This window comes from Mustela nivalis (assembly GCF_964662115.1).
Source record: "Mustela nivalis genome assembly, chromosome: 1".
Classification (NCBI taxonomy): Eukaryota; Metazoa; Chordata; class Mammalia; order Carnivora; family Mustelidae; genus Mustela; species Mustela nivalis.
In genome coordinates this window covers 202,662,708-202,687,153 of record NC_139020.1, presented here as the reverse complement: position 1 = coordinate 202,687,153, position 24,446 = coordinate 202,662,708, and the positions used below count along the sequence as shown (strand labels likewise).

Below are 24,446 nucleotides of genomic sequence, written 5' to 3'. Positions count from 1 at the left end.
AGTGCCACTGTAAACAGTGATTGACACAACACATAATAGGCCCTTGGTCAATGGTGACCACCATCCTGCTCTCCAATGCAGCTCATGAGTCAGACATCCAGAGTTCAAATCCTGGCCCCATCACTTATTAAATGTTACCGTGGGCAAGCCCTTCAGCATTAAACTCTTCATTTTCTCATCCACAAAATGGAAATTATAGAATCCTTGTCAAAGGATAAATCCATCTTATAGAATCCTTGTCAAAGGATAAATGAGAAAAAGCACTGCTCAGTGCAGTTCCTGATATTTAGACAATAATTGTCTGGGTTATGGGAGCCCATAGTCCAATGACTGAAAATAGAGAATGCCAGGATTGTACCCCACTATGCCCTTGGTGCCCAAAGAACTCTGAGTAGGTCAGCCCTCATCTCTGGGCCTCAGTCTAGCTGTCAGTGCTACGGTTCTGGCTTTGGGCAAGGGACTTACGCAGGGTACTCAGGCACGCGGTCCTTGAAGGCAGGAAGCTCTGCCACATACTCATTGTACAGCCACTTGACCTTGAAGTGTAGGTTCATGTAGTCAGCACTCTTGCATAGGCGATGTTTGTCATGCTCTGGTAGGGGGAGAGTGAAAGTCTCCACCATCTGTCTTGGCAGCACCAGCTCTCACCATCACAGGTTTCCAACCTCAAGCTTGAGGTTCCAGGATGCTCACAGCCTTGCAGGGGATACTACTGAGGCACAGCTACCTGCTGTAGCCAGAGTAGCAAACATGGGGATGGGGTACTCACCCTCCATGGCATACTTCATGTCCTGGGCAAACAGGTTCCACATCACTTCGGCACTGATTTTACCCACATTCAATTCCTGGGGAAACCTAATGAAAGTCATGGAAGTATGAAACCTTGGCAGAAGGAAGCAGGATGGCGAAGGCTGCTTTGGCCTTCCTAGCCCAGAGGGTAGTACGGGACAGACAGTTCTGGATTCAAGCTCCCGCAAAGCCACTGACTTTCTGAGTGACTCAACTGAAGCCTTGTTTCTCCTTGAGCCTCTACCTGTCTATCTTGCCATCCCTTCATCCATTCATTCACCCAGTCATTCACCTTCCTACCCATCCATTCACTCACCCATCTGTCTATCCATCTATCCATCCAACCATCTATCCATCCATTCCTTTATTTACCATTCATCCTTCCACCAATCTATCCATTCATTCACCTACTCATCCACTCACCCATCTCCCCATCCATCCATCCATCCATCCATCCATCCATCTCTCCATCCAGTCAGCCATCTGTCCATTCCTTTACTACTCATTCATCCTTCCACCAATCTACCCACACATCCACCTATTCATCCAACCATCTACCCGTCCATCTGTTCATCTCCCCATTCAATCATATCTCCATTCATCTGCCTGTACTTCCATCCACTCTTCAGTCCATCCATCCCAAATCCCTGATCTTAACTGAATATCTAACTAACCAAGAGATACTGGCACACCCAAGTTAGAAGCCTCTCTAGCACTCGGGGAAAAATAAGACACAACAGTTCATTCAGTTAACAAAGATGAAAATTCTACAGACGTATAAACCTATAAACCAAAACTGTGTACATACTCACACACAATTACATAATATACAATATTGTATATTGAAGTGCATTCCACAATTGTATGCATATACAATATACAATTAAACCCAAAGGCACAACTATACACAGAATTATACCCCCACAAAATATATAATGCAATTTAAATGTAAAACATTTAGTAGAGTATTTACTAGCACATAGTAAATACTTTTACTTTTACTTTTACTAGCACATAGTAAATACATTTAGTATTTACTAGCACATAGTAAATACTTGAGCAACAGTGTCCCTTGTTATTTATAAACTCACACACATAAACAAAATTATATACATATGTACACATTGTTATTCACACAAATCAACACATACAAAATACATGTTTGATTATACCAGTGATTTTATACATACACACAATTTTATGTTTATGTTTACAAATTATGCCCTATTTCATTCTGGCACAACCACACCTATAGTTGCCTCCACACACACATCATTTTATGTATAATTAGACATGATCACCTTTACACATAAAACACAAAATTGTATACACATACATACACACGATGACCTCCACATAGTTAACTGCACAGATACACAACTCACTGGTTGAGGCAGGGAGTGTAGGAATTCTTGTCTTCCTCAATGATGGACACTATGAGAGTAATCAGCTTGGACCAGAAGTCAAGGTTCTTGATGCTGGGTCCCTGTTCCTCTGGGGGAACTTCTCCCTTCTTGGCCTAGAGTGGGGAAGTGGAAACATTGGGCAATGGTGTCCATGGGTAGGCGCCTCAGTTAGTTCATTATTGAGGGGACAGAAGGTTAGTGAGGAAAGGGTCCCATTAACACATGGGTGGTTCAGGTAAGAGAGCTATATGAAAAGGAACTGAATTCATTAAACTGGCCCAAACAATTCATGCCATGCAGCTCAACAAGTCTTAATTAGACTCAACTCATAAAAGTGAATAGAACTGAATTTAGTTGAAAAAAACTGAATCCCACTAAACCAAATGGAACTGAAATGAATGCCAATCAGGCCCATTTAGCTTAACAGATAGAGATTCTCAGAATTAATTCAATGAAACTGAACTTGGGCCAATTATACTGAGTGTAGTGGAATTAAACTTAACTGGATTGAATTAAACTCAAATGAATTCAATTGGATTGAACCTAATCAACTCATCCAAAATCAACATTATCCTAAGTCAAAATAATGGAAATAAATTGACTTGAACTCAACCCAACTAACTTAATCTAATTCAACTCAACTGAGTCGTCAGTCCAGTCCAACTCTACCTACTCAACTGAACCTAACATATTCAGGCAAGTTCAACCCAACTGTAGCCAATCAGTGAAAACAAATGTAGCTAAATTCAACTGAAATGAGCCCAACTCAACCCAACTCAAGTGAACTCAACTATATCTAACCCAACAACCCAGCTCATCCTCACTCAAGCTAAATCAACCCAGTCAAGAATAACTTCAAATCAACTGAATATAAATAAATGGATTTTTATTAAGTGAAACCCAGTTTAATCCAACTCAGTTCTGCTCATCAACTAGCCAAGAGCAATTTTAAGTCACCTGTACAGAAATAAATGGAACTAAACTGTTTATAGAACTAAACCCAACCCAATTTAATCTAGAGAACCTCAACCCAATTCAATTAAAAGTGACTTGATTTCAACTCAGGTTGACTTCAATTTGAAGTCAACTGAATGTAAATAAACAGAATGAAATAAAATATCACTAAAGTGAGCTTATGTGTTATCGTCTATCAGAAGCCCAAGGTGAAGTAGGGGCCACCTTAGCTCCCACAGTCTCCTGCAATTCCTCCATCCCAGAGCTAATCACCCTAGGTTATGAATTTCAGTGTATATATCTTTCTCTTCTAAAATGGTATGAACTCCTTGAAACCTTACTGACAATCCTGGCATTATGTGTCTAGATAAACAAACACATGTTGAAAGATCTCAAATAAATTGAATTGAAATGGCCCAAACTCAATTCTACTCAAGAAATTAAATTCAACTCAACATTTATTGAATAGTGATTCTATCCCAGGCAAACTGCATGCCAAACTCAACTAAGTTTAACTAAAACTGAACTTACTGAATATCTATTGTATATCAGGTGCTAAACACTTACTTATATTTTATCTGAAGATAGCATCTCATTAAATTTTCGCCTCAATTCTGAGATAAGGTTTTATAACCCCATTTTACAGAGGGGAATACTGAAACTCAGTTAAATCACTTGATAAGTGGCAGACCTGGGACTTAGGCCAAGGTCAGGTTGGTATCCCCTATTCTATTCTGTTTTATCTGGGGTCCTCACCGGGTCTGTCTGGTACTCCCGACTATAGAGTTCATGACAGTTGTTGAAGATGTACTCATAAGTAGAGTTGAGGCAGGCTTTCACACAGTCTTTCACCACCTGGCTGGCTCGGGGTGGGCTCTGGAGTTCTTGCACCTAGAGGGAGGGAGAGAGGCACAAGTCCGCACAGCTGGAACAGGAGGTACCAGGAAGTGGCTACAAGTGGTTACAGGTTTAAGGAAATGTCGCAGTATGAAAGCAGAGGGTCACTGAGAAAGGGCACTATTCTCTAGGAGAAACGTTACTTGATTAGGATTTAAGAGTGTTAGAAAATGCCTGTTGGAGACTGATGAGACTGGGTCTCCTTCTTACCTTCATCCGAAAGAAGGTGATGCTGGTGAGAAGGTCCACAGTGGATTTGAGGTCCTGGAGTCTCTCTGGGCTGCTGGCTGGGAAGTTATTCTGTTGGAAGGGAGAAGAGAGGTGGGGTTATAGAAGATGGTTGGGTGGGGGGAGACTGTTTTAGGGGAAAGGCAAGAGACCCCCAAGTTTTAGGAAGTATGTGAGGGTCCATGAGAACACCTTGAAGCAACCAGGGGGTTCTAGTTGGATGCATACTAGGCAGGTGCAGCCCACATATGTGTACTCATGTCAAAGGCACACATTCCACATGTTAAGATGGGTCCTCCCATGTGCACATGGGCTGGGAGCTCCCCACTACGGGCACACATGTGTAGGAGCAAGCAAGTCATCATGCATGTACTTCTCACCCGATACATGGAGAGGTCGATCCGCAGGGAGTTGTGCAGCTGGTCCAGGAGTTTGACAAAGCGCTCTTTCTAAGGAGGGAAGAGAGGGGGATGAATGGAAGCAGGGACATGGGGTTCAAGCGTAGCAGCTAAAGCTGGCTGCCATATTGGGTAAGTGCTTACTATACACTAAGTGCACCCCTATCTGAACCCTCGTAATATCCGTTTCCATTCTACAGAGGGGTAAACTGAGGCTTAGAGAGGGCAAGTGACTGGTACAAAGTAACACACTAAGTCAGGTCCAGGTTGGAGACCAGGGAGTCACACGGGCTGTGACCAGCACAGGGTTGGGCTCTCCTTCCTCCCCCAGCCCCAGTCCCTGGGACTGACCCCGAAGTTGGAGGCAGCAAAGCGGTCAGAGGCGGATACATTGGTGGAGGCGGTGGTGTGCGCGTAGTAGGCATTGATGTTGGCGAGCAGGGTGCTCATGACGGCGGGCACCCCAGGACACATGTACTTGGAGGAGAGGCAGGCAAAGTGGCTGGTAGGAGGGAATGGGAGAAACTGGGCCTGGCATCCAGCCAGGACAGGCAGTGTTCCCCCCCAGAACGCCTCCAAGACAGCATCTGTGAGTGGCTCCCTCTGACCCTCAAACCATTCCCCCTGGCTGATTGTGTCTTCCAAGTTTCTCTCTGTCTCCTCTCTGGGTTGCCCTATCTCTGCTCTACCTCTGATTCTCACCCCATCACTTCAGCTCCTAGAAATGGCACTTTCCAACCTCCAGGGGATTACAGAATGCCCATCAAACCCACATCCTCTTTGGCTCCTTCTCCCAAGAACCCTTCCATTGCTAGGTCTGCCAGGGTCCACTTGGTGGCCCTCTCAGCCCAGTTTCCTGCACCTTGCCCTCCCGTCCACCCCAGCCTGCAGCCTCACGTCATGGCTTGGTAGATGGACTCCACACCATAGCGCATGGCAAATTCATCCACAATCTCCTGGGCTGTCTCATCATAGTAAACCTTCCAGGCGTCATCACCCTTGGCATCTGGGATCTTCACAACCCCATTGTTCTGCACGTCTGTCACGAAGTGGAACAGGTTCTGCCACCAAGATGGAGAAGGCATCATGAAAAGCGCATCGAGACACAAGGGGTCAGAGATCCCAGGTCTGGGGAAGCTTACATCATCCACTCATTTATTCATTTATTTATTTGTCTATTCTTCCATCCATCCACCACCTACCAATTCATTCAATTACCAAAAATTCCACCGAGCAAATCACCCATCCTTGTGACACTTCACCCACCTGGCCACCCATCCATTTACCTATCCATCTACTCATTCACTCAGAGATCCAGCTACCCCAGAATCCACCTACCCACTCCTCTATGCTTTCTTACATCTTTCCGCCCATCTATCTCACCTTCCATCTGTCTGCCTGCTCATTCACTCATTCATCCACACACCCACCCATTCATCTTCCCAAAATCTCATCCATGCACTAGTCCTCCCTTCTAATAATCCAACCACACATCCATCCACCCCCTATAACTACCCACAGCTTAATGTGTCCATACAGCAATTCATCTATCCACCCATCCAACCATCCATCACCTATTTATCTACCCATCAATTTATCCATCCATTCACCCATCATCCATCTTTCTATCCATCCACCTAATTTGCCCCCAAATTTACTCATCCACTCATCTCTACTTCCAACAGTTCAACCACATATCTGTCTGTCCACTCATCCTTTTATCCACTCATTGTCCATTTGTCCATTCAATCCTTTACTCATTCAATGAACTGAATTATCTCCAGGAGACCCTTGTTCAGGTCTGGAACAGATGGGAAACCTGGAGCTGTGTAGTGAGAGTCTGCCTGGAAGTCAGGGAGGGCTTCCAGAAGGAGGGGACCCTGAAGCTGGCTGGATAAGGAGGAGTTTTCCAGGCAGAACGTATGACATGGGGGACAGTCTTAGAGGCCCAGGGAGTGTGGATGGTGTGGCCGGAAAGAGGAAGGTAGAACTAGGGCAGGCAGGAATGGTAAGTGGAGGCAATTTGGGAGATCACAATGAGCTCTGAAGGCAGGGAAGAGCAGCGGGCCTCACCTCATGCAGACAAGTGTACTGGACATGGTACGGGGCCACCTTTTCCTCGCCTTTGATCTCCACACTGATGTGCAGCCGGATGGCACCCGATACAGCAGATTTGTCAGTCCGCTTGTCTGGAAAACAGAAATGGATGGCTGCAGCAGAACTTTCCAACACAGCCTGGGGTATTTTAATGTATGCATGACTGTAGCCCTCCTGGACTCCCTGAGATTAAGACCTGGGTATCTTCTCAGATTGGTTCTTTAAGCTTGTGCCATTCCTATTAGCCTAGAACTTGCTAGGTCATATCTCTTCCTTCAACTAGAACTCCAGACCTTGCTTCCAGTTAAATTCCCGAGTCTGCATCTTCCTCTTTAACCAGGAGCCCTAGGCCCTGCTTCCCCTATCAGATCAAGAGCTCCAGAATCCATTCATCTTAGACAGGATTCCTGGGTCTGTGCCTTTCTCCTCAAACTAGGATCTCCAGGTCTTGCTTCCTGCCCCATCAGATTGGGCCTTACAGCCCCCGCCTCCCCCATCAGATACAACTTTACAGCCACTGCCTTCCCCATCAGATTGGGCTCCTAGACTAATTCCTCCTGACACTCGTTCCCCGATTTGGCTCCCTGGGGTGCCCTCCCTGTCCCTTGCAGAACACCACCCATGCTCACCCAGGTTGTACCACACGTCCATCTCGCCGCTGAGTGTCCGCACCTCGATGATCGTCTGTCCCAGGAAGTCATCAGATTCCCTCTTAAACCGCTGCTTCACACGGGATTTGATGTCATCATCCTCATCCCAGACACGCACTTTGATTCGGTCTGAGGAGTTGTGACATTCACTGCAGGGCGGGGGGAGGCGGAGGCTGGAGTCAGGTGGCAGGCACAGCCTGGTCTTGGAGCCCCTTCAGCTGCCCCAGCAGAGAGCTCCCCCCGGGGGACCCAGGGGTTCAGCCAGGCACTTACAAGTGGAAATTTTCCTCCCACACAGGATTCAGGTTCCCATAGATGGTTTTTGTCCGTTTCTTGGTCTTCCCAACCTGGACAGTGACATAGGGGTCACTGGATCCCGTCTTGTCCTTTGCCTGCAAGCCCTGGGCACAGACCACTGTAAGACAAAGACAAATACAAATAAAGCCTCAAGGAGTGAGGTGGCTGAGAAGAGTTACTGCCACACGCTCCAGGTTTCTTGCTGGAGACACCTGTGACATGGTCTGAGGGCTTTGTGCTGACCACAGGAGCCTCTGGGGACACCCACAAGACATCAAGGGCTTGCTAGAGAGTTAACACCCAGGGAGTGCTCAGCTGATTCAGAATGGGAACGTGGCCTAGGGCCACCCCTGGATAGGGACATTCTATACATTGTTGTGAAATCTCCAGCAGGACTGAGCTTACAGTTGCTCAGGGAGTCACCTGCAGGGCTCCTTCCCTACCGGCTCCCAGACTTATGTCTCCACCTGCACTGGGGCTTCCTGGGGCCACCTCCTGGATACCCATTGCCCTGAAATCCTCATCTTGGGGTCTGCTTTCAGGGAAACTTGAATGAGTTTGGACACTAAGGCCCCCACCCCTGGGTAGGACCACTCTGCTATGTGAGCTCAACACTGTCCCCCAGTGGTCCCAGGGGGTGGGGGTGGGGCACACAGGTCTGAGCCCCAGTTGTCCACAGCACTGCGGGATCATTGGCACCCTGTGTGGGGCTCCATCCCTCCCAGTCTCACTTCCCAACTCCCACTTCTCTACTCTCAACTGGGTTGCATCACCCCACAAATAAACAATGTGCCCTCAACTCCTCTTCTTGGAGTATGATTCTGGGGGCGGGGTGGGGGCACCAACCAAGACAGAGCGCGGCTCACATTTGGAGGCGTACATCCCCCCCCCCCCCCCGGGGAGCACCAATACACACATGGACATGGAAAAAACACGGACACACTCAAGTACACTCGGCAAAGGGAAGAGCCATAGAAGGAAACACAGGGCTCTGAGAAGAAGGGGCCCTGTGGCCACCCCCAACCCCTGCGGCCTCACCAGTGATGCTGATCTTGGCCGACCACTTGGATGTGCCGTCCAGCACGCTCTGCTTGACCGCCTTCATCTGCTGCGTATGCGCGGTCTTGGTCACGGCGAAGATCTCCTGGATGAGCTCGAAGATCTCGGGTTTGTTGCGCTCCCGGATCTTCATGCGGTCCTTGAGCACCATGATGATGTTCTGCGTCCGGTCCTCTGCCCCGTGCTTGGAGCTCTTCTCCGCGGCCCCTGTGGACGCAGACAGCAGTCACTGTCCAGAGTGCGCTCCCTCACCGCAGGGAGAAACCCAACTCCCATTCCAGAACTTCCTCGGCTGTGGCCAAGGGTACTTGAAGCCGTGGGGGCTCAGGTGACTCACCGCCCCCCCCCCCCCAAAGCTAGAGCTGCTAAGAACTTTCTACCTGCTCTCTGAATCCTCCTACCCATTTACCCATCAGTCCCCACCAGTCTACGGGAGTCTCCTCCCCCTCTGAATCCCCATCTTCAGCCAAGACCTCGCCCGTTCTCTGACTCCTCCCCCCACGCTGAGCCCCCTCCTTCCCGAGCTAACCCTAGTCCTAACCCATTTTTCTCCAGGGGAACCGCTGACTCTAAGCCCATCCCTTGCACAGTTCAGCTAGTCCCTGCGCCCCGCGCCACTACTTCCTGACTCTCTCACATCTCCTTTCCCCTCCTCTCGCCCCAACCCTCCAGCCAAGGAGTCCGGCCTTGGTTCTTGCCCCGCCCAGCCCCCTCCACCTCCGTGGAGCCCCGCCCCTACCCCGGAGCCCCGCCCCTCCAGCCCCGCGCTCACGCTGCAGGCAGTCTGCATTGAGCAGGTCCTGGCACTTCTCGTGGCACTTGACACCGCACTCGGTGCAGCGCATGCCCTGCCTTGCGATGCCCCACAGCAGCCCCTCGCACTCGTAGCAGTAGGTGGGCGTGGTGGCCGTCCACACCTCGAAGTTGTGCGGCGTCGTGCAGGAGATGGGATAGATTAAGGCTTGCAGGGTCTTCTTGTAAACGTGGTTTTTCTGAGGGGAAGGAGCGGGGAGGCATGGGGCGCTGTCCTGCCCCGCCCTCACCCCTTTGCTGAGTATAATACACCGTGGGACCACGGTTCCTGGGCACAGATCATGTCGGCAGGATGTTGCACAACCCAGTTCTGGAAACCAGATTATGGGGAGCTAGGAATGCCTGTCTCTACCACACTCTCCCTTCCTCCTCCTCCAGGAAGCCCCAGCCCAGCCCACCCTTCAACCAGTGAAAGGGGAGGGCCCCACGCACCAACTCCTCGTTGTTCAAAGTGCTGGAGGCCAAGGCCGAGGTGATGCCTGCTTTTCTGGACTGGACCAGGGACTAGGGCAGGGAAATCACCCAGGGAGTCACAGGGGTCGATTCACACCCATGGGGTTGTCACCACAAGCAGAATCCACAGCCACCAGCCACGGATTGAAGCCACAGCCACGAAGAGGAAACAGGTCACAGTAGCAGGAGCAGAGCCAGCAAAGAATTGGAAAGTGACAAAGACTCTGGGTTAGAAGGGACCCTGGAAGGTGTGCAGCCTCACACCCCTGACTCACCCCCCTCCCCACCAGGCTCAGGAGCTGCACTTGGCATGATCTCCAGCCACTCCAGGAACCAAGGTCGGGAGTCACCTGCTCTCTCTCCCATCCATAAACTGCAGGACATGACAGGGTCATCCCTCCCAGAACCCATGGGTTGGGGCCAGTTGAAAGATCCTAGTTGTGTCGGGGGGTGATTCCTGGAGAAGAGACAGAGACTAGAGGCCGAGGTCACCATCACTCACCATGGCCTGAAGTGTCCATGCAGCAGGTAGGGTAGAAATCAGATTACATTAGTCCCAGAGAACACCTTGTCAGCTCCCAGTCCCAGGTCTGCCATGGGCAGTTGTGCAGATTGAGCACTGCTTATGGCAGAACTGCTCTGTGGGGGGAGGAGAGGGCATAGGCGCTCACCAGGTCGCTCACGAGTGGAATGGGCTTCCTCTTGCGGATGTCTGGCATGCTGTCAATGATGATGAGGCCACCTCCTGGGCTGCAAGACATACACAGGGATGTCAAGGGCCCAGGCTTCCCTCCTTCCTCCAACAGGCATCACTTGAGGCCCGGACATCACTTGATCTCCCTGGGTATTAAAGGTTGAATTGTGTTTACCAAAAAGATACATTTAAGTCCTAGCCCCCTCGAACCTCAGAATGTGCCCTTATTTAGAAACGGTGTCATTGGGGTGCCTGGGTGGCTCAGTGGGTTAAGCCTCTGCCTTCAGCTCAGGTCATGATCTCAGGGTCCTGGAATTGAGCCCCGCATCAGGCTCTCTGCTCAGCAGGGAGCCTGCTTCCCCCTCTCTCTGCCTGCCTTTCTGCCTACTTGTGATTTCTCTCTCTGACAAGTAGATAAATAAAATATTTTTAAAAAGAACAAAAGAAAGAAATACGGTCATCACAGATAAAATTAGTTAAGATGAGGTCACACTAGATTAGGTGGACCCCTTTATAAAAGAGAGACAGCAACGTGAAGAGGCAGAGTTTAGAGTGACACATCTACAAACCAAGGAATCCTGAGGATTGCCAGCAAGTACCAGCAGCTAGCAAGGCAAGAACAGGATCTGCCCTACAGGTATCGGAGGGAGTAGGGGCCAGCCAGCAACTTGATTTTGGACTTCTGACCTCCGGAACTGTAGAAGAATCTATTTTTGTTGTTTTAAGCTACTCGTTTGTGGTAGTTTGTTATAGTGATCCTGGGGAATGAAGATACTAGATGTTAGCTTCCTCATCTGGGAAATGGGGAGATGATGCTGTTGCCTACATTTAAAGAAAACTTGAATTAATCAAAACTGAATAATATACTAAAGATATTCATGAAACCTTTCCTTTTGTTCAGAATTGGAAATAGATATGTGTATTTAAAATCTATTCTGGGGATGCCTAGATAGCTCAGTCGGCTAAGCATCTGCCTTTGACTCAGTCATGATGCCTGGACTCTGGGATCTAGCTTGCTAAGTCGGGAGCCTGCTTCTCCCTCTGCCTGTTTCCTCCACTAGTGCACTCTCTTAGTCTCAAATAAATAAAATCTTAAAAAAAAAAATCTATTCTGGAATGGGGCACCTGGGAGGCTCAGTGAGTTAGGTGTCTGCCTTCAGCTCAGGTCATGACCTAGAGTCCCAGAATCGAGTCCCATGTCGGGGTACTGCTTGGCAGGGAGTCTGCTTGTCCCTCTCTCCCTGCTTGTGCTCTCTCTCTCTCTCTCAGATAAGTAAATAAAGTCTTGGGGCACCTGGGTGGCTCAGTCATTAAGTATCTGCCTTCGGCTCAAGTGGTGATCTCAGGGTCCTGAGATCGAGTCCCACATCAGGCTCTCTGCTCAGCGGGGAGACTGCTTCCCTTCCTCTCTCTCTGCCTGCCTCTCTGCCTATTTGTAATCTCTGTCAGTCAAATAAATAAATAAAATCTAAAAAAAAAAAAAAAAAAAGCTGACGGGAAGAGAGGAACTGGAAATCTAGACTATGGCCTCTTGGCAGTGTTGGTGTGGCTGGGTGGCTGGTGGATCTGAAGGAGCTCTGTGCCCAGTACGAATTCACTTTACTGAGAGCTGCTCTCATCTCAAAGAGGGTTCAGGTGTGGTTCCTCCCCAGAAGCTTCTCATTGTCCAATGAGAGAGATGCCTGGCAGCCAATGACTCCAGACAAGCCCTGGGATGCTATTCGTATGCTCCAGCAGGCAGAGGTGTGCTGATTCCTGAACTACACCTGTGCCCGGCTGCTTCCCCATCCTGGCCCTGTCCGCCTCACAGATTTCTCTTGAGGGCACTTCCTGCATAAAGCACGCGTACATCCCCGTGTCAGTCCCTGCGTCCTGGGCTCCCCACCCAGGACACCTGCTCATCTGGGAGCGGCAGCTTCTGTCTTCATGCCTTTGTGTGCAAGGGACATGTAAGGGAAGGCAGTCACCTTCCTGCTGCTATTTTTAAAACACTAGTGGAATTTTAAAAATATCTTTTACATCTTCAAACCTCACCACTCAGACGCTGAAGGAAAAGAAAGCCCCGAAAATTAGAAACTCAAGAAATTAGATACGGCAACTTGCTCCATGTAAGACCAAATAATTATCATTAGAGAGCCAGCAGCCACAGCAATAATCTGAGATATTTAAAAACAGAATCAAGGTGCACCTGGGTGGCTCAGTCGGTTAAGCATCTGCCTTCAGCTCAGGTCATGATCCCAGGATCCTGGGACTGAGCCCCATATTGGGCTCCCTGCTTGGCGGGGAGTTTGTTTTACTCCTTCTCACTTGTTATGTCACTCTCAAATTTAAAAAAATCTTGAAAAATAAATAAATAAATAAATAAATAACAATCAAAGCAAAAAATAAAAAATTCACTCCAGGATTACAGAGGTGTACTGCAGGAAATAAACTTTTCCTTTACCCTGCATTTATTTCTAGTGGGGGAGGGAAGGTGCGGGGCGAGGGGAGTGGTCTTGAATAAAGCAAGCAGCTGGGACAAGGCACGTACCTCTTTGGACTCAATTTCCCCACCTGTAAAATAGGGCTAGCAGGCCTCCTGGGTTTGTTGTAAGAATTCCATGTGTTACTACCTTTGGTTTCTGTCTGGGGTTACATGATTTCACCCAATCTGTCACTCGCTCTGTCCCGCATCTAAATGGAATCCCCTGGGGGCACCTGGGTGGCTCAGTCAGTTAAGTGTCTGCGATCCCAGGGTCCTGAGGTTGAGTCCCATATAGGCCTCCCTGCTGAGGGAGGAGCCCACTTCTCCCTCTGCCTGCCATTCCCACTCTTTGTGCTCTCTCTCTCCCTGTCTGACAAATAAACAAATAAAATCTTAAATATATAAATAAATGGAACCCTTTGCTCCCCTCACGGGGCTGAGGCTATGATGTAAAGCAGCCTCAAGCTCTAGGTTCAAAACTTCCTCCTACCCCTACAATTCCGTTACTCACCCGCCTTTGAACCATAGGGATTTAGACATCTCTCCCTCTCCTCGGGCCTGTGGGACAGACAGAGATATGGTCACTCTGAGACAGAGATACGGTCACTGTCTCCCCAGGGCAGGGTAGGCTCCCCATCTCTTTTGTGCTCATGCTCTATAGTCCTGGGATTCTCACAGGCTGGTTCAAACCCTCGTAAGGTTCTATCCTTCATCCAGCCTCACCTGCTCATCTGATCTTGTACCCCAGGGCCTTTGCCTGAGATGTGCTAGCTCGTTGTATGCCCTCCCACCTACGGCACCCGACCAGCCTCCATTCGTCATTTGGATCTCAGGGCAGACCCTGGGTTGACACCCCCATCTCTGATGCAACTAAAGGGTGGCATGGTGGGCAAAGATCGGAGAGGGTCCAGCCCTCTCTTTGGAAGTATTATTGATGTATTTTGCATATCACTTCTCCTTAAGTGTCTCCTCCTCCAGGGAGTCTTCCTGATGGTCTTGGATTAGTTTTATGCTCCTATGAAACCCAGAGAGTCTGCCCATATTTATTTATTTACTTTTTGTTCTATGGCTGGTTCCATTATAAGAGTAGCTGTTGGTTGTTGGGTTTTTTTTTTTTTTTCATCTAATTTGCTGATTTAGTGAAAGTTATTCAATAGACATTACGCTGCAAATTCTTTTCTACCCTTTACCTTTAGAACCATGTGACTGGAGTACTTCGTTAAAAATAAAATAGAATTCTGTTTTAAAACATAAGAAATTTGATTTGAAGTTTCTGCGGCTCTGGTGTGTGACGGTCTAGGACTTTGGGAATTTGTTTAGGATATCCTATTGCCAGCCTCACCCCAGTTTGGAAGGGCCACTTGCATAAGGGCACTGCTCTGTCCCCAGCCTAGGGTGGCCTGAGCAACTGAAGAGGTAAATGAATGGCCTCAATCCTGCTGCCCATCTGAACAGCCATCCTGACCCTAATGCCAACCTATCTTTCACTTAATTTCTTCTCTGACCAGACCTCAGAACTTTCCCCAGCCCTGACACTGGTACCCAATGCTATCCCAGGAATCGATTCCTCCCCCTGACACCAATTTTAACCTTGACCTCTGATCTCTGACTGCTGCCCTAACTCTGACCTCTAGCCCTATCCCCATCCCTAACCTCTACCCCTACCCATGAACTTGACCCCCGCCCGACATGGCTATACCCATGACCTAGCTCCAGGTTCCGGCTCACTTCTCCTTCTTACCCCCCTCAAAATTCCGGGCTGCCATGAGGAAGACTGGGCTGGGCCTTGGTGGGTCCAGCTGGTTGGGGAAGAGGACAGGCAGGCACGGGTGAGAACAGAGAACGGCCCTTCCGGAGACAGATGAAGCCAAGGTGTAGCTAGGGCCAGAGAGGGGTCCGATTGGGCAGGGACTGGGCGGGGAACAGCGTGGGAGGAGGACAGAGAAGAGTGTGGGTGGGGCCAGGTTGGTGTGGGCGGAGCATGAAAAGACCGGGACAGACGAAGGTGCAGAGAAGGTGGAGGGGGCGCCGGAGTGGGCGTGGCCAAGCTGTCCATGGGCGTGTCGTGGCTCGTGTGGGCGGGGTCTGGGAACTGGCTCCGGGTGGGAGGGGCACGGGAGTGGCGGGGAGGTAAGCAGTCTGGTCCCTGCACCGGTGTGGGTGGGACATGGGTCTGACCCGGCAGGTGGCGGCTTTCACTCACCTCCTGCAGCTGCAGCCGCACTTTGTTGAAGGCACGAAGCCAGTTGGCCTTGGCCCGGGACATGGAATCCTGACCCTCCTGGCCTTCCTCATCCTCTTGTCGCCTGAAACTGAGGCAAGGGATGTCATGAGGCTCCAGGGCCGGCCCTCCCTTGACCCCCAGCCCTTGGAGTGACATCAGGCCCTTGATGGACTCTCTGGCCCTTCAGAGACACAACGGCCCATCTGTACCCCCTCTGATGGCATCAGTGTCCCTTCTGCTTCCCCAGCCACGACCCTGTGACAAACTCCCCTCCATTCCCCAGGTCCATGCTGACCCCATCACGGCACCACTGACCCCGTGACAGCCCCTTGGTCCCTTCCCCTTACCTCTCCTCAGACTTGGGGGGTTCGGGCTCAGGTGCCCGCTCAGCTGTGGGCACCTCCTCCGGGGCGGCTGGCTCAGAGGCTGCCTTGGCCACGTCGTGGGCCTCAGCAAGTACAGCTGGAGCCTTCTCCTCCTTCTCCGATGCGGCCGGTGGGAGGCTGACACGCTTAAAGTCTTTGGGCTCAGCCACTGCCACCTCTTCCCGCTGGGTATAGCTGCCAATGTCATCAGGCACTTCTTCCTCCTCCTCCAGCTCCTCCTCCTCCTCAGGCAGCTCCTCCTCCTCCTCTAGGAAGTCCTCCAGGTCCTCATCCAGCTCCTCATCTAGTTCTTCGTCCAGCTCCTCCTCATCCTGGTCCCAGCGTGGGGAGTCCTTGTGGTAGCTGACCGAGCTATGGCAGGAGTGGTAGGAGTCCCGGTCCCGTTCGTCCTCCATCTCAGAGCCCTGTAGACTCTGCTCGTCCGGGTCGAAGTCCTCGCTCAGCTGCGAGCTGCCCTGGCTCAGTTCCCCCGAAGAGGCATAGCGGCTACTGCCGGTGGGGCTGTGGGAACCAGCTGGGGCTCAGCAGCGGAGGCACAGAGCCACTGCTGGACCCAGCCCCAGTCACACAGGTTCCAACACCCAGTCATTCACTCAGTATCGGTTAAGCCCCTACCGGGAATCATGTTCTGCCCTACGAACCCGGGAAACACAGTTGTGAATGGAAGAAACAAAAATCTTGGCTTTCCGGGCCATTTCCGGTCTGGAGATACAGGCAGGAAACTTGATGGATGCTATTAGAGATCACTGATGACCTACTGTGCGTCACTCCGTCCATGCACCGTGGAGGCTGCAAATGCTCCTTTCATGTGCTGGGGACCCCAATTAGTGCCCTTATCTCCAGCCTTTGGAGACTTAGTGCTCCTGAAACTTGAACATGGCCACGCCTGGCTCTTGATGACCCCGGGTCCCACACCTCTCTGCCTCTATTCTTTGCTTTAACCTCCATTCACAGCCAACCCTGCCGGGGGTCTCCCCAACTCCACCTTGAAAACTCATGCAAAATGCATCAATTTCCTTGCACCCTGGGCTCTACCCTCGTCCAGGCTCCGCTGCCTCTACCAGGTGCAGCCTTACTGTCCTATCCCCAACACTACTTGCTTCCCATGGAAGCCACAGAGGGACTCCTTCAAGTCATAAATGCGATCACATACCTCCCTGTTCCAAACTCTACTATAGCTTTTTAGAGCCCTTGGAATAAAGTCTGTGCCGTGTGGCACACCCAGACTACACCCAGTGTGGCCCAAACCCTCCAGCCTCTGCACCTCATCTCCCTACAAGCTCTCTTCTCTCCCCCGGCTCCAGCCACATTAGCTTTCTCACTGTTGCTCCAAAATCCTATACTCTTGCCCACCTCTGGGCAAAATCCTCTGGTGCCCAATAAAATGTCCCTTCTTTGAGTGAGTTTCCCCCACCCTCTGGCCAAGTCAGGTCTTTATATGCTCCTAAGATGCCCCCCTGGATCGTGCTGGGCACGACTAGGAAGAAATCTCTATCTCTGCCTGTGGGTGCGCAGCATGACACATGGGCCACCCCTCATCCCCCTTATAATCATTCACTCAGTCACTCAACAAACATCATTCCTTGCCTTAAATACTTCCTCCACTCTCAGTGACTACAACCCCTTTCCCCAGGCAGCCCCAGGGATGCTGTAGCAACCAAAATGGGGGTTTCTCCCTCTAGCCAACATTTGCTGGTTTATGACTTTAGTTGATTGCTTTTTGGTGCCCATCCCTGTAGATGGCAGGAGACAGGTGGGGATCAGCAGGTATTACTTGGGTGGAAAGGGCTCCAAAGTCCCACCGCTGATGAAGTCCAGCCCAGCACATTCTGGGGCCCCTGGTAAGGGGGCAGCCTGGGACAGGGATCCCAACATGGCTCTGGAAGTGTCCACTTGCCAACTCAGGCACCACATACATTGTCCCAGGCTTGGCTTTGGGGCCATCCTCCATCCTGGCTCTGCCATACTGAGTTCCAACACAACTCTTACCCCCATTCAGATGCTTCCCCTGGCTCCCATGCCCCGGAGTTAGCCACCCAAGCGCCTTCCTGCACGATCCGGCACCTTGCACCTCCCCAATCCGTGGCCGAGCCATTTCCTCTGCCTCGGACTCATTTATCCTTCAAGGGCCATCTCCCAGGCACCCTCCTCCAGGAAGCCCTCCCTACCCTTCCCTACTCCTAGAGTATCCAGTATCCAGTATCCCTCCTTACAGCCAAGCCCCGACCTGTGGAATGGCATGTCTGTGTCTGGCTCTGTATCCCTAGCCTTTCGGATCACCCAGCACTAGGCAGCATAGCCATAGGATGCCCGGGGAGTGTGGCTTGAGTCACTCTCAGGGGAATGCAGGCCATTTCTGCTTCTGCATCCTGTCCTCCTTCTGAAAGGTCTCCCCTCACCCCTGCATGGCCTAACCACAGCACGAGGGGAGGAGACTCCTCTTTCTCCAACACCCCCCCGCCCACTGCATTCTGTTCCAGGAATGCTCACAGTAGAGAGACTCCTCCAACCAAACACTTCCCGGCATTTTCTCTGGGTCTGATGCTATGGTCACTCTCCAGCTCATTTTCTCCAAGAGAGGACTTTTCCTTCTTCCAAAAGAGTTAATAGTTTATTAATATTTGATATCTTATACGCTCAGCTGTTTCCAACACATTGGAAGTTTGTTCCCATAATCGCACGAAGCCATCTTGAGTATGCAAATGAAGGCAAGTGATGCTTTCATGAAGGAGATGTATTCTTCCAGGAACAAATACTTAGGGGAAAGACCCACAACCAAAAATCACACCAAGCCACTGCTTGGTATCCAGTAGGTTCCCCATAAACACTAGTCCTTATGATTTACCAGCTGTGTGACCTCAAACAAGTGACTTAACCTCTCTGTGCTTTGATTCCCTGTCTACCAAATGGGACCAATAGTATTCGCACCCAGAGAATAAAATGAGATGATGAAGGGAAGGTGCCGGTCCAGCACCGGGTGCATGGTTAGCTCCAAACGCTATTATTTGTGCCTTGTATCTAACAGTCCCCGTGTAGTGCTCACAGATACTACTCTAAGTGCTTTACAAATATTCAGTCTGCTCAATATCGTGTTTGCCACCGTTCTGTTTGGAAACCAGGGCTGGGGTCATCGGGACAGCGAGGAAGGACGGCAGGCATGAGGGTCAGCCTCTGAGGCTTGAGGACCAGCACCCTGTACAGGGCAGTGGCATGGCTCAGGAGGACCAGGGGACCCACCTAGGGGACAGATATGGGACAGCCTACTTTCAAGGTACAGCTTCTGTGTCACCGTGCCCGTGGCCACCAGTCAGAAACACAGAGTGAAGCCATTAGGGAGGACCGGGCACCACCATGGCAGGACCATGAACCACTTGCTTACAGGGCTCCTTTCAATGTCACTATGCCTCACCACCCTCCATGAATGCCCGTCTCTTCCCCTACCCACAGTTCCCCTGCCCAGTTAGTACACAGAAACCAGGGCCCTTAAAGGGAGCGCCTAGGCACCCCCATATTTTGGGGGCACCTCTCAGGATCCTCCTGGCTTATCCCTCTCCCTTCAGCCAAAGCAGATCCCCTTTTACCAAGCTTGGGAGATTTTTCTTATAAGATCAAGAGTAAAGAAAGGACTCTATTACCTAAAAGAAAGTACGGATGCTGCTTTCCTAGACCCACTGACCTCCCCCTCCAGCTCGCCCAGGTCCCCTATTCCTCTCTCCACTCTGGGACTCACAGCCACGTACACGCACATGCACACAAGGATCCCTTCCTCCAGGGATACACACCTGAGGGCCCGTGGCTCGGAGAACTCCTCATAACTGTGCATGGAGTCACTGTAGGATTCCCGGGAACCCAGAGGTGGTGGACGGACGGAATACTGGTGGACTGAGGCATTGGGCTGGGATGTAGTGTAATAAGGTGGTGGGATGCTGTTGCTTGTCTCGCTGCGATAGTCGCTGTCACGATCGTCCACTGCACTGTCAGGGTCATCATCTAGAAGAGAGAGGAGGGGAGGGAAGACAGTGAGGAGGGGAGGGAGAGAAAGCACACCATGGAGGCCAAATGCAGTCTCTCAGACTTCGCAGACTAGGGAGTCTTCACTGGCTGCTAACCCAAAAAGAGGAATCTTTGCCAGAACGAATGAAGGATCTTGGGCCATGTTAATAGAAGTAGAGGCTTTAGGATAAGGGAGGTGAAAACCTTGCTTTGCCAGTCAGACTGGGTTCATAGTCGGGAGTCCAAAGTAGGTCCTACAATATGAGGAAGACAAGGACAAATTGGAGGGTGTCCTTCAGCTCAAATGTGAAAATAGACTTTGCTAAAGTCCAGGCTTTCTGAAAACAAGATGAGTTTTTCCATCAGGCAGTGAGTCACACGAACACTCCAGGGGACGTTTAGAGGGCGATCAGGAGGACAAGGTGAAGTATAATTTCCTTTAACACTCAGAGATTTCATGGTGTCCGAGAATGCGGATTCTAGATCTGAACTCACGTGTGTCGGAACAAAGAAGCGGCTCTGACAGATACCGTAGCCCTCAAAAAGGATTAGATTCTTAGGTAGGCAAGATCACCACACTCAGGGGCGCCTGGGTGGCTCAGTGGGTTAAAGCCTCTGCCTTCAGCTCAGGTCATGATCTTGGGGTCCTGGAATCAAGCCCCGCATCAGGGAGCCTGCTTCTCCCTTTCCCTCTGCCTGCCTCTCTGCTTACTTGTGATCTCTCTCTCTCTCTCTGTCAAATAAATAAATAAATAAATAAATAAATAAATAAATAAAAACCTTTTTAAAAAGGGGAAAAAAAAGATCACCACACTCAGAATCTGTCGCTAAAATGCAACAGAGTGGAATTGCTGAACTTCAGGTATTTCATAAGAATTGAAGGACGTTTTCATCTGGTTTGTTTTCCTTGATAAAAAGGGGACAGTATGGAGGGATGTTAGATTGTGGTGGGATTGGAGAGACTCAATTTATTTAGAAAGCAACATGAGGGCCTCCTGGGTGGCTCAGTCACTTAAGTGTCTCTCCCTTGATTTTGGATCAGGTCATGAACTTGGGGTCATGAGATGGAGCCCAGTCTGGCTCTGCGCTCAGTGGGGAGTCTTCGTAAAATTCTTTCCCTCTGCCCCTCCTCGTCCCCACCTGCATGCAGGCCCACCTGCGCATGCTCTCTCTCTCCTTCTCTCCATAAAATAAAATAAGATAAAATAAAATAAATTAGAAAGCAGCACTCGAAAACAAATAGGCTGCGAAAAAAATAAAAATAAAAGTAAATTAAACCCCTGACTGGGTGGCTTATGACTCTTGTCTGTGGCATTAATTTACTGGTCACATTAGTTGCCAAAGGGGTGGCCTGCCCCTTTTTATCCTTGTAAGGTTTTTTTGCTTATTTACCAGATGTTTGTATGTTTTTCTTGCCTTATTATTTTAAACTTCTAATTTTTTTCCGGCTAATCGTGTCCATTTCCATATATTTGACAAATAGGTCCATTTTTTAAAATGTGGTAAACTGTTGAAAAAATTAATTTCACCCTTCACATAGAAAGCTAGTTGGATTCATTCCCAAACTTATTTTGCCTTTTGAGAAAACTTAACTTCATTTTCAGCTAGCAAAGCCAGCCTCCCCGAGGTAATTCTGACTTCCTGATTTCTCAGCTGACTTGGGCCACTGTGACCTACAGGCTCTTTATCCTGTCCCCATCATCTGTGGCCAACCATCTGATTGATGTGTTGTGCGCCACCGGTGCGGCCATTTTAGGCAGAAGCAGATGTGAATTTCCACAGCTCAGATCTGCAGGCATCAGGGTGTCATTGTGAGGCCATGAAAGTGGGGGGTCTGAAACCCAGACAGTCCCCCAAGGGAACTCCGGACAATTTGTCAGTGTCACCAAATTGCTCCTTTGACCAACTCGTTTTCTACCCAATTACCTGGGTAGATAGTCTTAAGCCAAATGGGCGTTTTTTCTACCAAACTGTCCTTGACTGAGCCAAGGTGTTTCCAACCAAATTGCATGGGGCTGTGGGCGTGTTCGCCAAGTTATTAATTTTTTTCTGACAAACTGTCTTGTTTTGGGACAAATTGCTTCCTACTGGATTCGTTCTGCTTTCACCCAGACTCTGCTTTTTACCAAATAGTTCTTGTCCAAATTGCCTGATTCCCAATAAGCATTTCCAGCCACTCTGGTTTTAATGAAATGACCCAACTGTCATAATTTTCAGCTTTTGCCAAATTGGTTTCAGCCAAACATGTGCTTGTGTTTGACTGCATTGTTTGTTTGTGGCAAAGTGTTTGTTAACCAAGAATTCTTGTTTGCCAAATGCCTATTTGGGCCAAAATGGCTTTTGACAAGTTATTTTGGATCAAAGTATCTGTAAGCAGTTTCCCTGGTCCTAAAGGGAGGGCATAGTGGAAGTTGTCCATTAGGATCTGAGCACCCAGTGGGCGGGGCAGAGGGAAGGAGGTAGACTCATGCTCAGGCTAGAAGACTAGATTTCCCTGGAAGGGGCAGGACATGGGGAAAATGAGTTTATTGCTCAGGAAGTAAATGAACATCGAGTTGCAGGGTGGGGGGGCGGTGAGGGTTATTTATTTTCTTCAACCAGGGGTTAGATCGGAGGAAGATGGTGGGGAACTCTGGAAGCTGAGGTCTCTGGAGTGATAAGTGCCCGGGGGCCCCTGCCCAGCTGCTTCTTCTGAGACCCTCTCACCCTGTACCTACCGCTGCCAAGTGACATTGGGGCCCATTTCCAGGTGGAGGAGGAAGATGGGGAGACAAAAAGAGGAAGGAGTCACAGGAGAGGAGATGACATTATACACGGGGAACAGGGGGAAGGGGTCACAGTGCCCAGCTGGAGACAGGCAGGTCTCTGGTCTAAGGGCCCACTCCTCCCAGCTGAGTCCGCCCACCCCAATAATGGTGCCCACTCCCCACCAAACAGAGCAGGACCCTCAAGACAGACGTTCATGTCAAGGAACAGGAGGGCACAGGAAGGGCCTTGTGAGTCCTCAGGCCCCAGTGTGTCCGTCATAGGCTCCCTGCGTCCTCGGTGGTGGGGCGGGGGGGCATCAGGGTGGCCAAGGCACCCACCTCCCCATGGCCTCCCAGAACATCAAGCTGAGTACTTACTCTGCTGCTCACCCCAGCCAAAATAATTCCAGTTGCCTACAAAGAGAAGGGGCAGAGATAATAAAAGGGAGCAGGCAGAGGGGGGGCATGGGGAGGGGGACTCCCCCATCCTCCTCATTTTCCCCATCTCCTCCTCCCACCCCAGGACCCCGAGCCCCTCCTGCCCTAAGTATCTTCTCAGAATAGCACTTTCACCACTGACATCTGTGACACCTTCGATCATCACCTTGGGAGGAAGGTAGGATTTCCCCATTTTTCACAGAGGCCCTAAGTTCAGCCAGGAAGTAATAAAGGGGGCATTGTGGCCCAGGGTTTTCCGACTCTGAACTCTGGGGTAAGCACTCCCCACTCTCTCCCTCCCCCTTCTGGAATACAAGGAAAGAAAACACTGAACTGGAAACCTAAACTTTGAAACACCATGGATGGGTGGGTTTTAATCATTCTGCTCATTTTACAGGTGAAGAAACAGGGCTCAGAGAGGTAGAGTGAGCAGCCTGAAGTCACACAGCCTCTGAGGACCAGGGAGAGAACCACATCTTCCCTCATCCCCTCATCCCCAGCACACGGCGTCTTGGAAAAGTGCCTTGGACCGGAATCTTGTCTCCTCTGACACTTGGCTGCCTCCAAGAAATGGCGGTGATGAAACATTTTCAAGAGAACTTGGAGGTAAGTGCTGGTCTCCATTCCCAAAATGAACCCAATCCTCAGGTCAGTCCACCTGCCCAGGTGTTTGTTCTTCGTCATCTGCTCCTGCTTCCACTTGCCTGACACTGTCTCCCCCCCCCCCCCGTCCTTCAGTGACCCCATTCACCAGTGTGGGGGTTAGTAATTTCTTAGGGCAGCAATGACCCCTCCTCAAGTAGGGAAGTCAGAGGACTTTCTCAATAGCTCCCCCAAATTAGTGTGGAAATGGGGCTCCCAACTGCAGTCCCCCAGCCCTTCCACACACCGGGCTCCATCCTTACCATCCTGGGCATATGGGGTTCGACAATGGATATAGGGGAGACTGTGAGAAGGGATGAAAGGAGGAGGGGGAAGCAGATGGAAAAGGCGAAAGAGGTCGAAAGGCAGGGTCAAAATGTCAGGCGGGCTCTGCCCTGAGACTATATGATTTGTCACTTCCTCCCCACGCCAGGGGACTCAGAGGGCGCTTTTAGGGGACAGACATCTCCTTGGCTCATGCAGAACTGGCCTGGGTGTTTCTGAGTATCCACAGGGCCAAGGAAGATAAACACTCCCAAGAAATTCAGCCTTAGTGGAGAGGCGGTAGTCAGAGGAACGTGACCAACATTGTCCATAGATGCAGAGCAGTGGAAAGAAAAGCAAAGCTGGAGCCCCTCAGACCTTGAGTTCAAATCCTAGCTCTGTCTCCTGCTGGGTGTGTGACCTTGGGCAAGTCACTTCTCCTCTTGGGCCTCTGTTTCTCTATCTAAGAAACAGAGACCTATCTAAGATCTCTATCTAAGAAAATGGACAGAGGAAACAGCCTTCATCCATTGTATGTCTGCCTGTTGTATCT

The 24,446-nt window shown here is 50.2% G+C and overlaps 1 protein-coding gene across 1 annotated transcript in view; it reads right to left on the bottom strand.

The window, feature by feature from the left end:
- UNC13A (unc-13 homolog A) overlaps nucleotides 1-24,446 on the bottom strand; it is a 59,519-nt gene that overhangs the window by 19,428 nt on the left and 15,645 nt on the right. The window contains exons 8-27 of the mRNA XM_082711179.1: nucleotides 22,928-22,963; nucleotides 19,592-19,799; nucleotides 15,771-16,310; nucleotides 15,403-15,511; nucleotides 13,711-13,757; nucleotides 10,713-10,791; nucleotides 10,021-10,092; nucleotides 9,548-9,767; nucleotides 8,755-8,982; nucleotides 7,693-7,834; nucleotides 7,399-7,568; nucleotides 6,746-6,861; nucleotides 5,570-5,733; nucleotides 5,024-5,174; nucleotides 4,655-4,723; nucleotides 4,257-4,346; nucleotides 3,906-4,040; nucleotides 2,175-2,308; nucleotides 770-855; nucleotides 466-592 (exon numbers count right to left, since the gene is read on the bottom strand). Of these exons, the coding sequence (XP_082567305.1) occupies nucleotides 466-592; nucleotides 770-855; nucleotides 2,175-2,308; nucleotides 3,906-4,040; nucleotides 4,257-4,346; nucleotides 4,655-4,723; nucleotides 5,024-5,174; nucleotides 5,570-5,733; nucleotides 6,746-6,861; nucleotides 7,399-7,568; nucleotides 7,693-7,834; nucleotides 8,755-8,982; nucleotides 9,548-9,767; nucleotides 10,021-10,092; nucleotides 10,713-10,791; nucleotides 13,711-13,757; nucleotides 15,403-15,511; nucleotides 15,771-16,310; nucleotides 19,592-19,799; nucleotides 22,928-22,963 (2,923 nt within the window). The remainder of the gene's footprint in view (nucleotides 1-465; nucleotides 593-769; nucleotides 856-2,174; nucleotides 2,309-3,905; nucleotides 4,041-4,256; nucleotides 4,347-4,654; nucleotides 4,724-5,023; nucleotides 5,175-5,569; nucleotides 5,734-6,745; nucleotides 6,862-7,398; nucleotides 7,569-7,692; nucleotides 7,835-8,754; nucleotides 8,983-9,547; nucleotides 9,768-10,020; nucleotides 10,093-10,712; nucleotides 10,792-13,710; nucleotides 13,758-15,402; nucleotides 15,512-15,770; nucleotides 16,311-19,591; nucleotides 19,800-22,927; nucleotides 22,964-24,446) is intronic.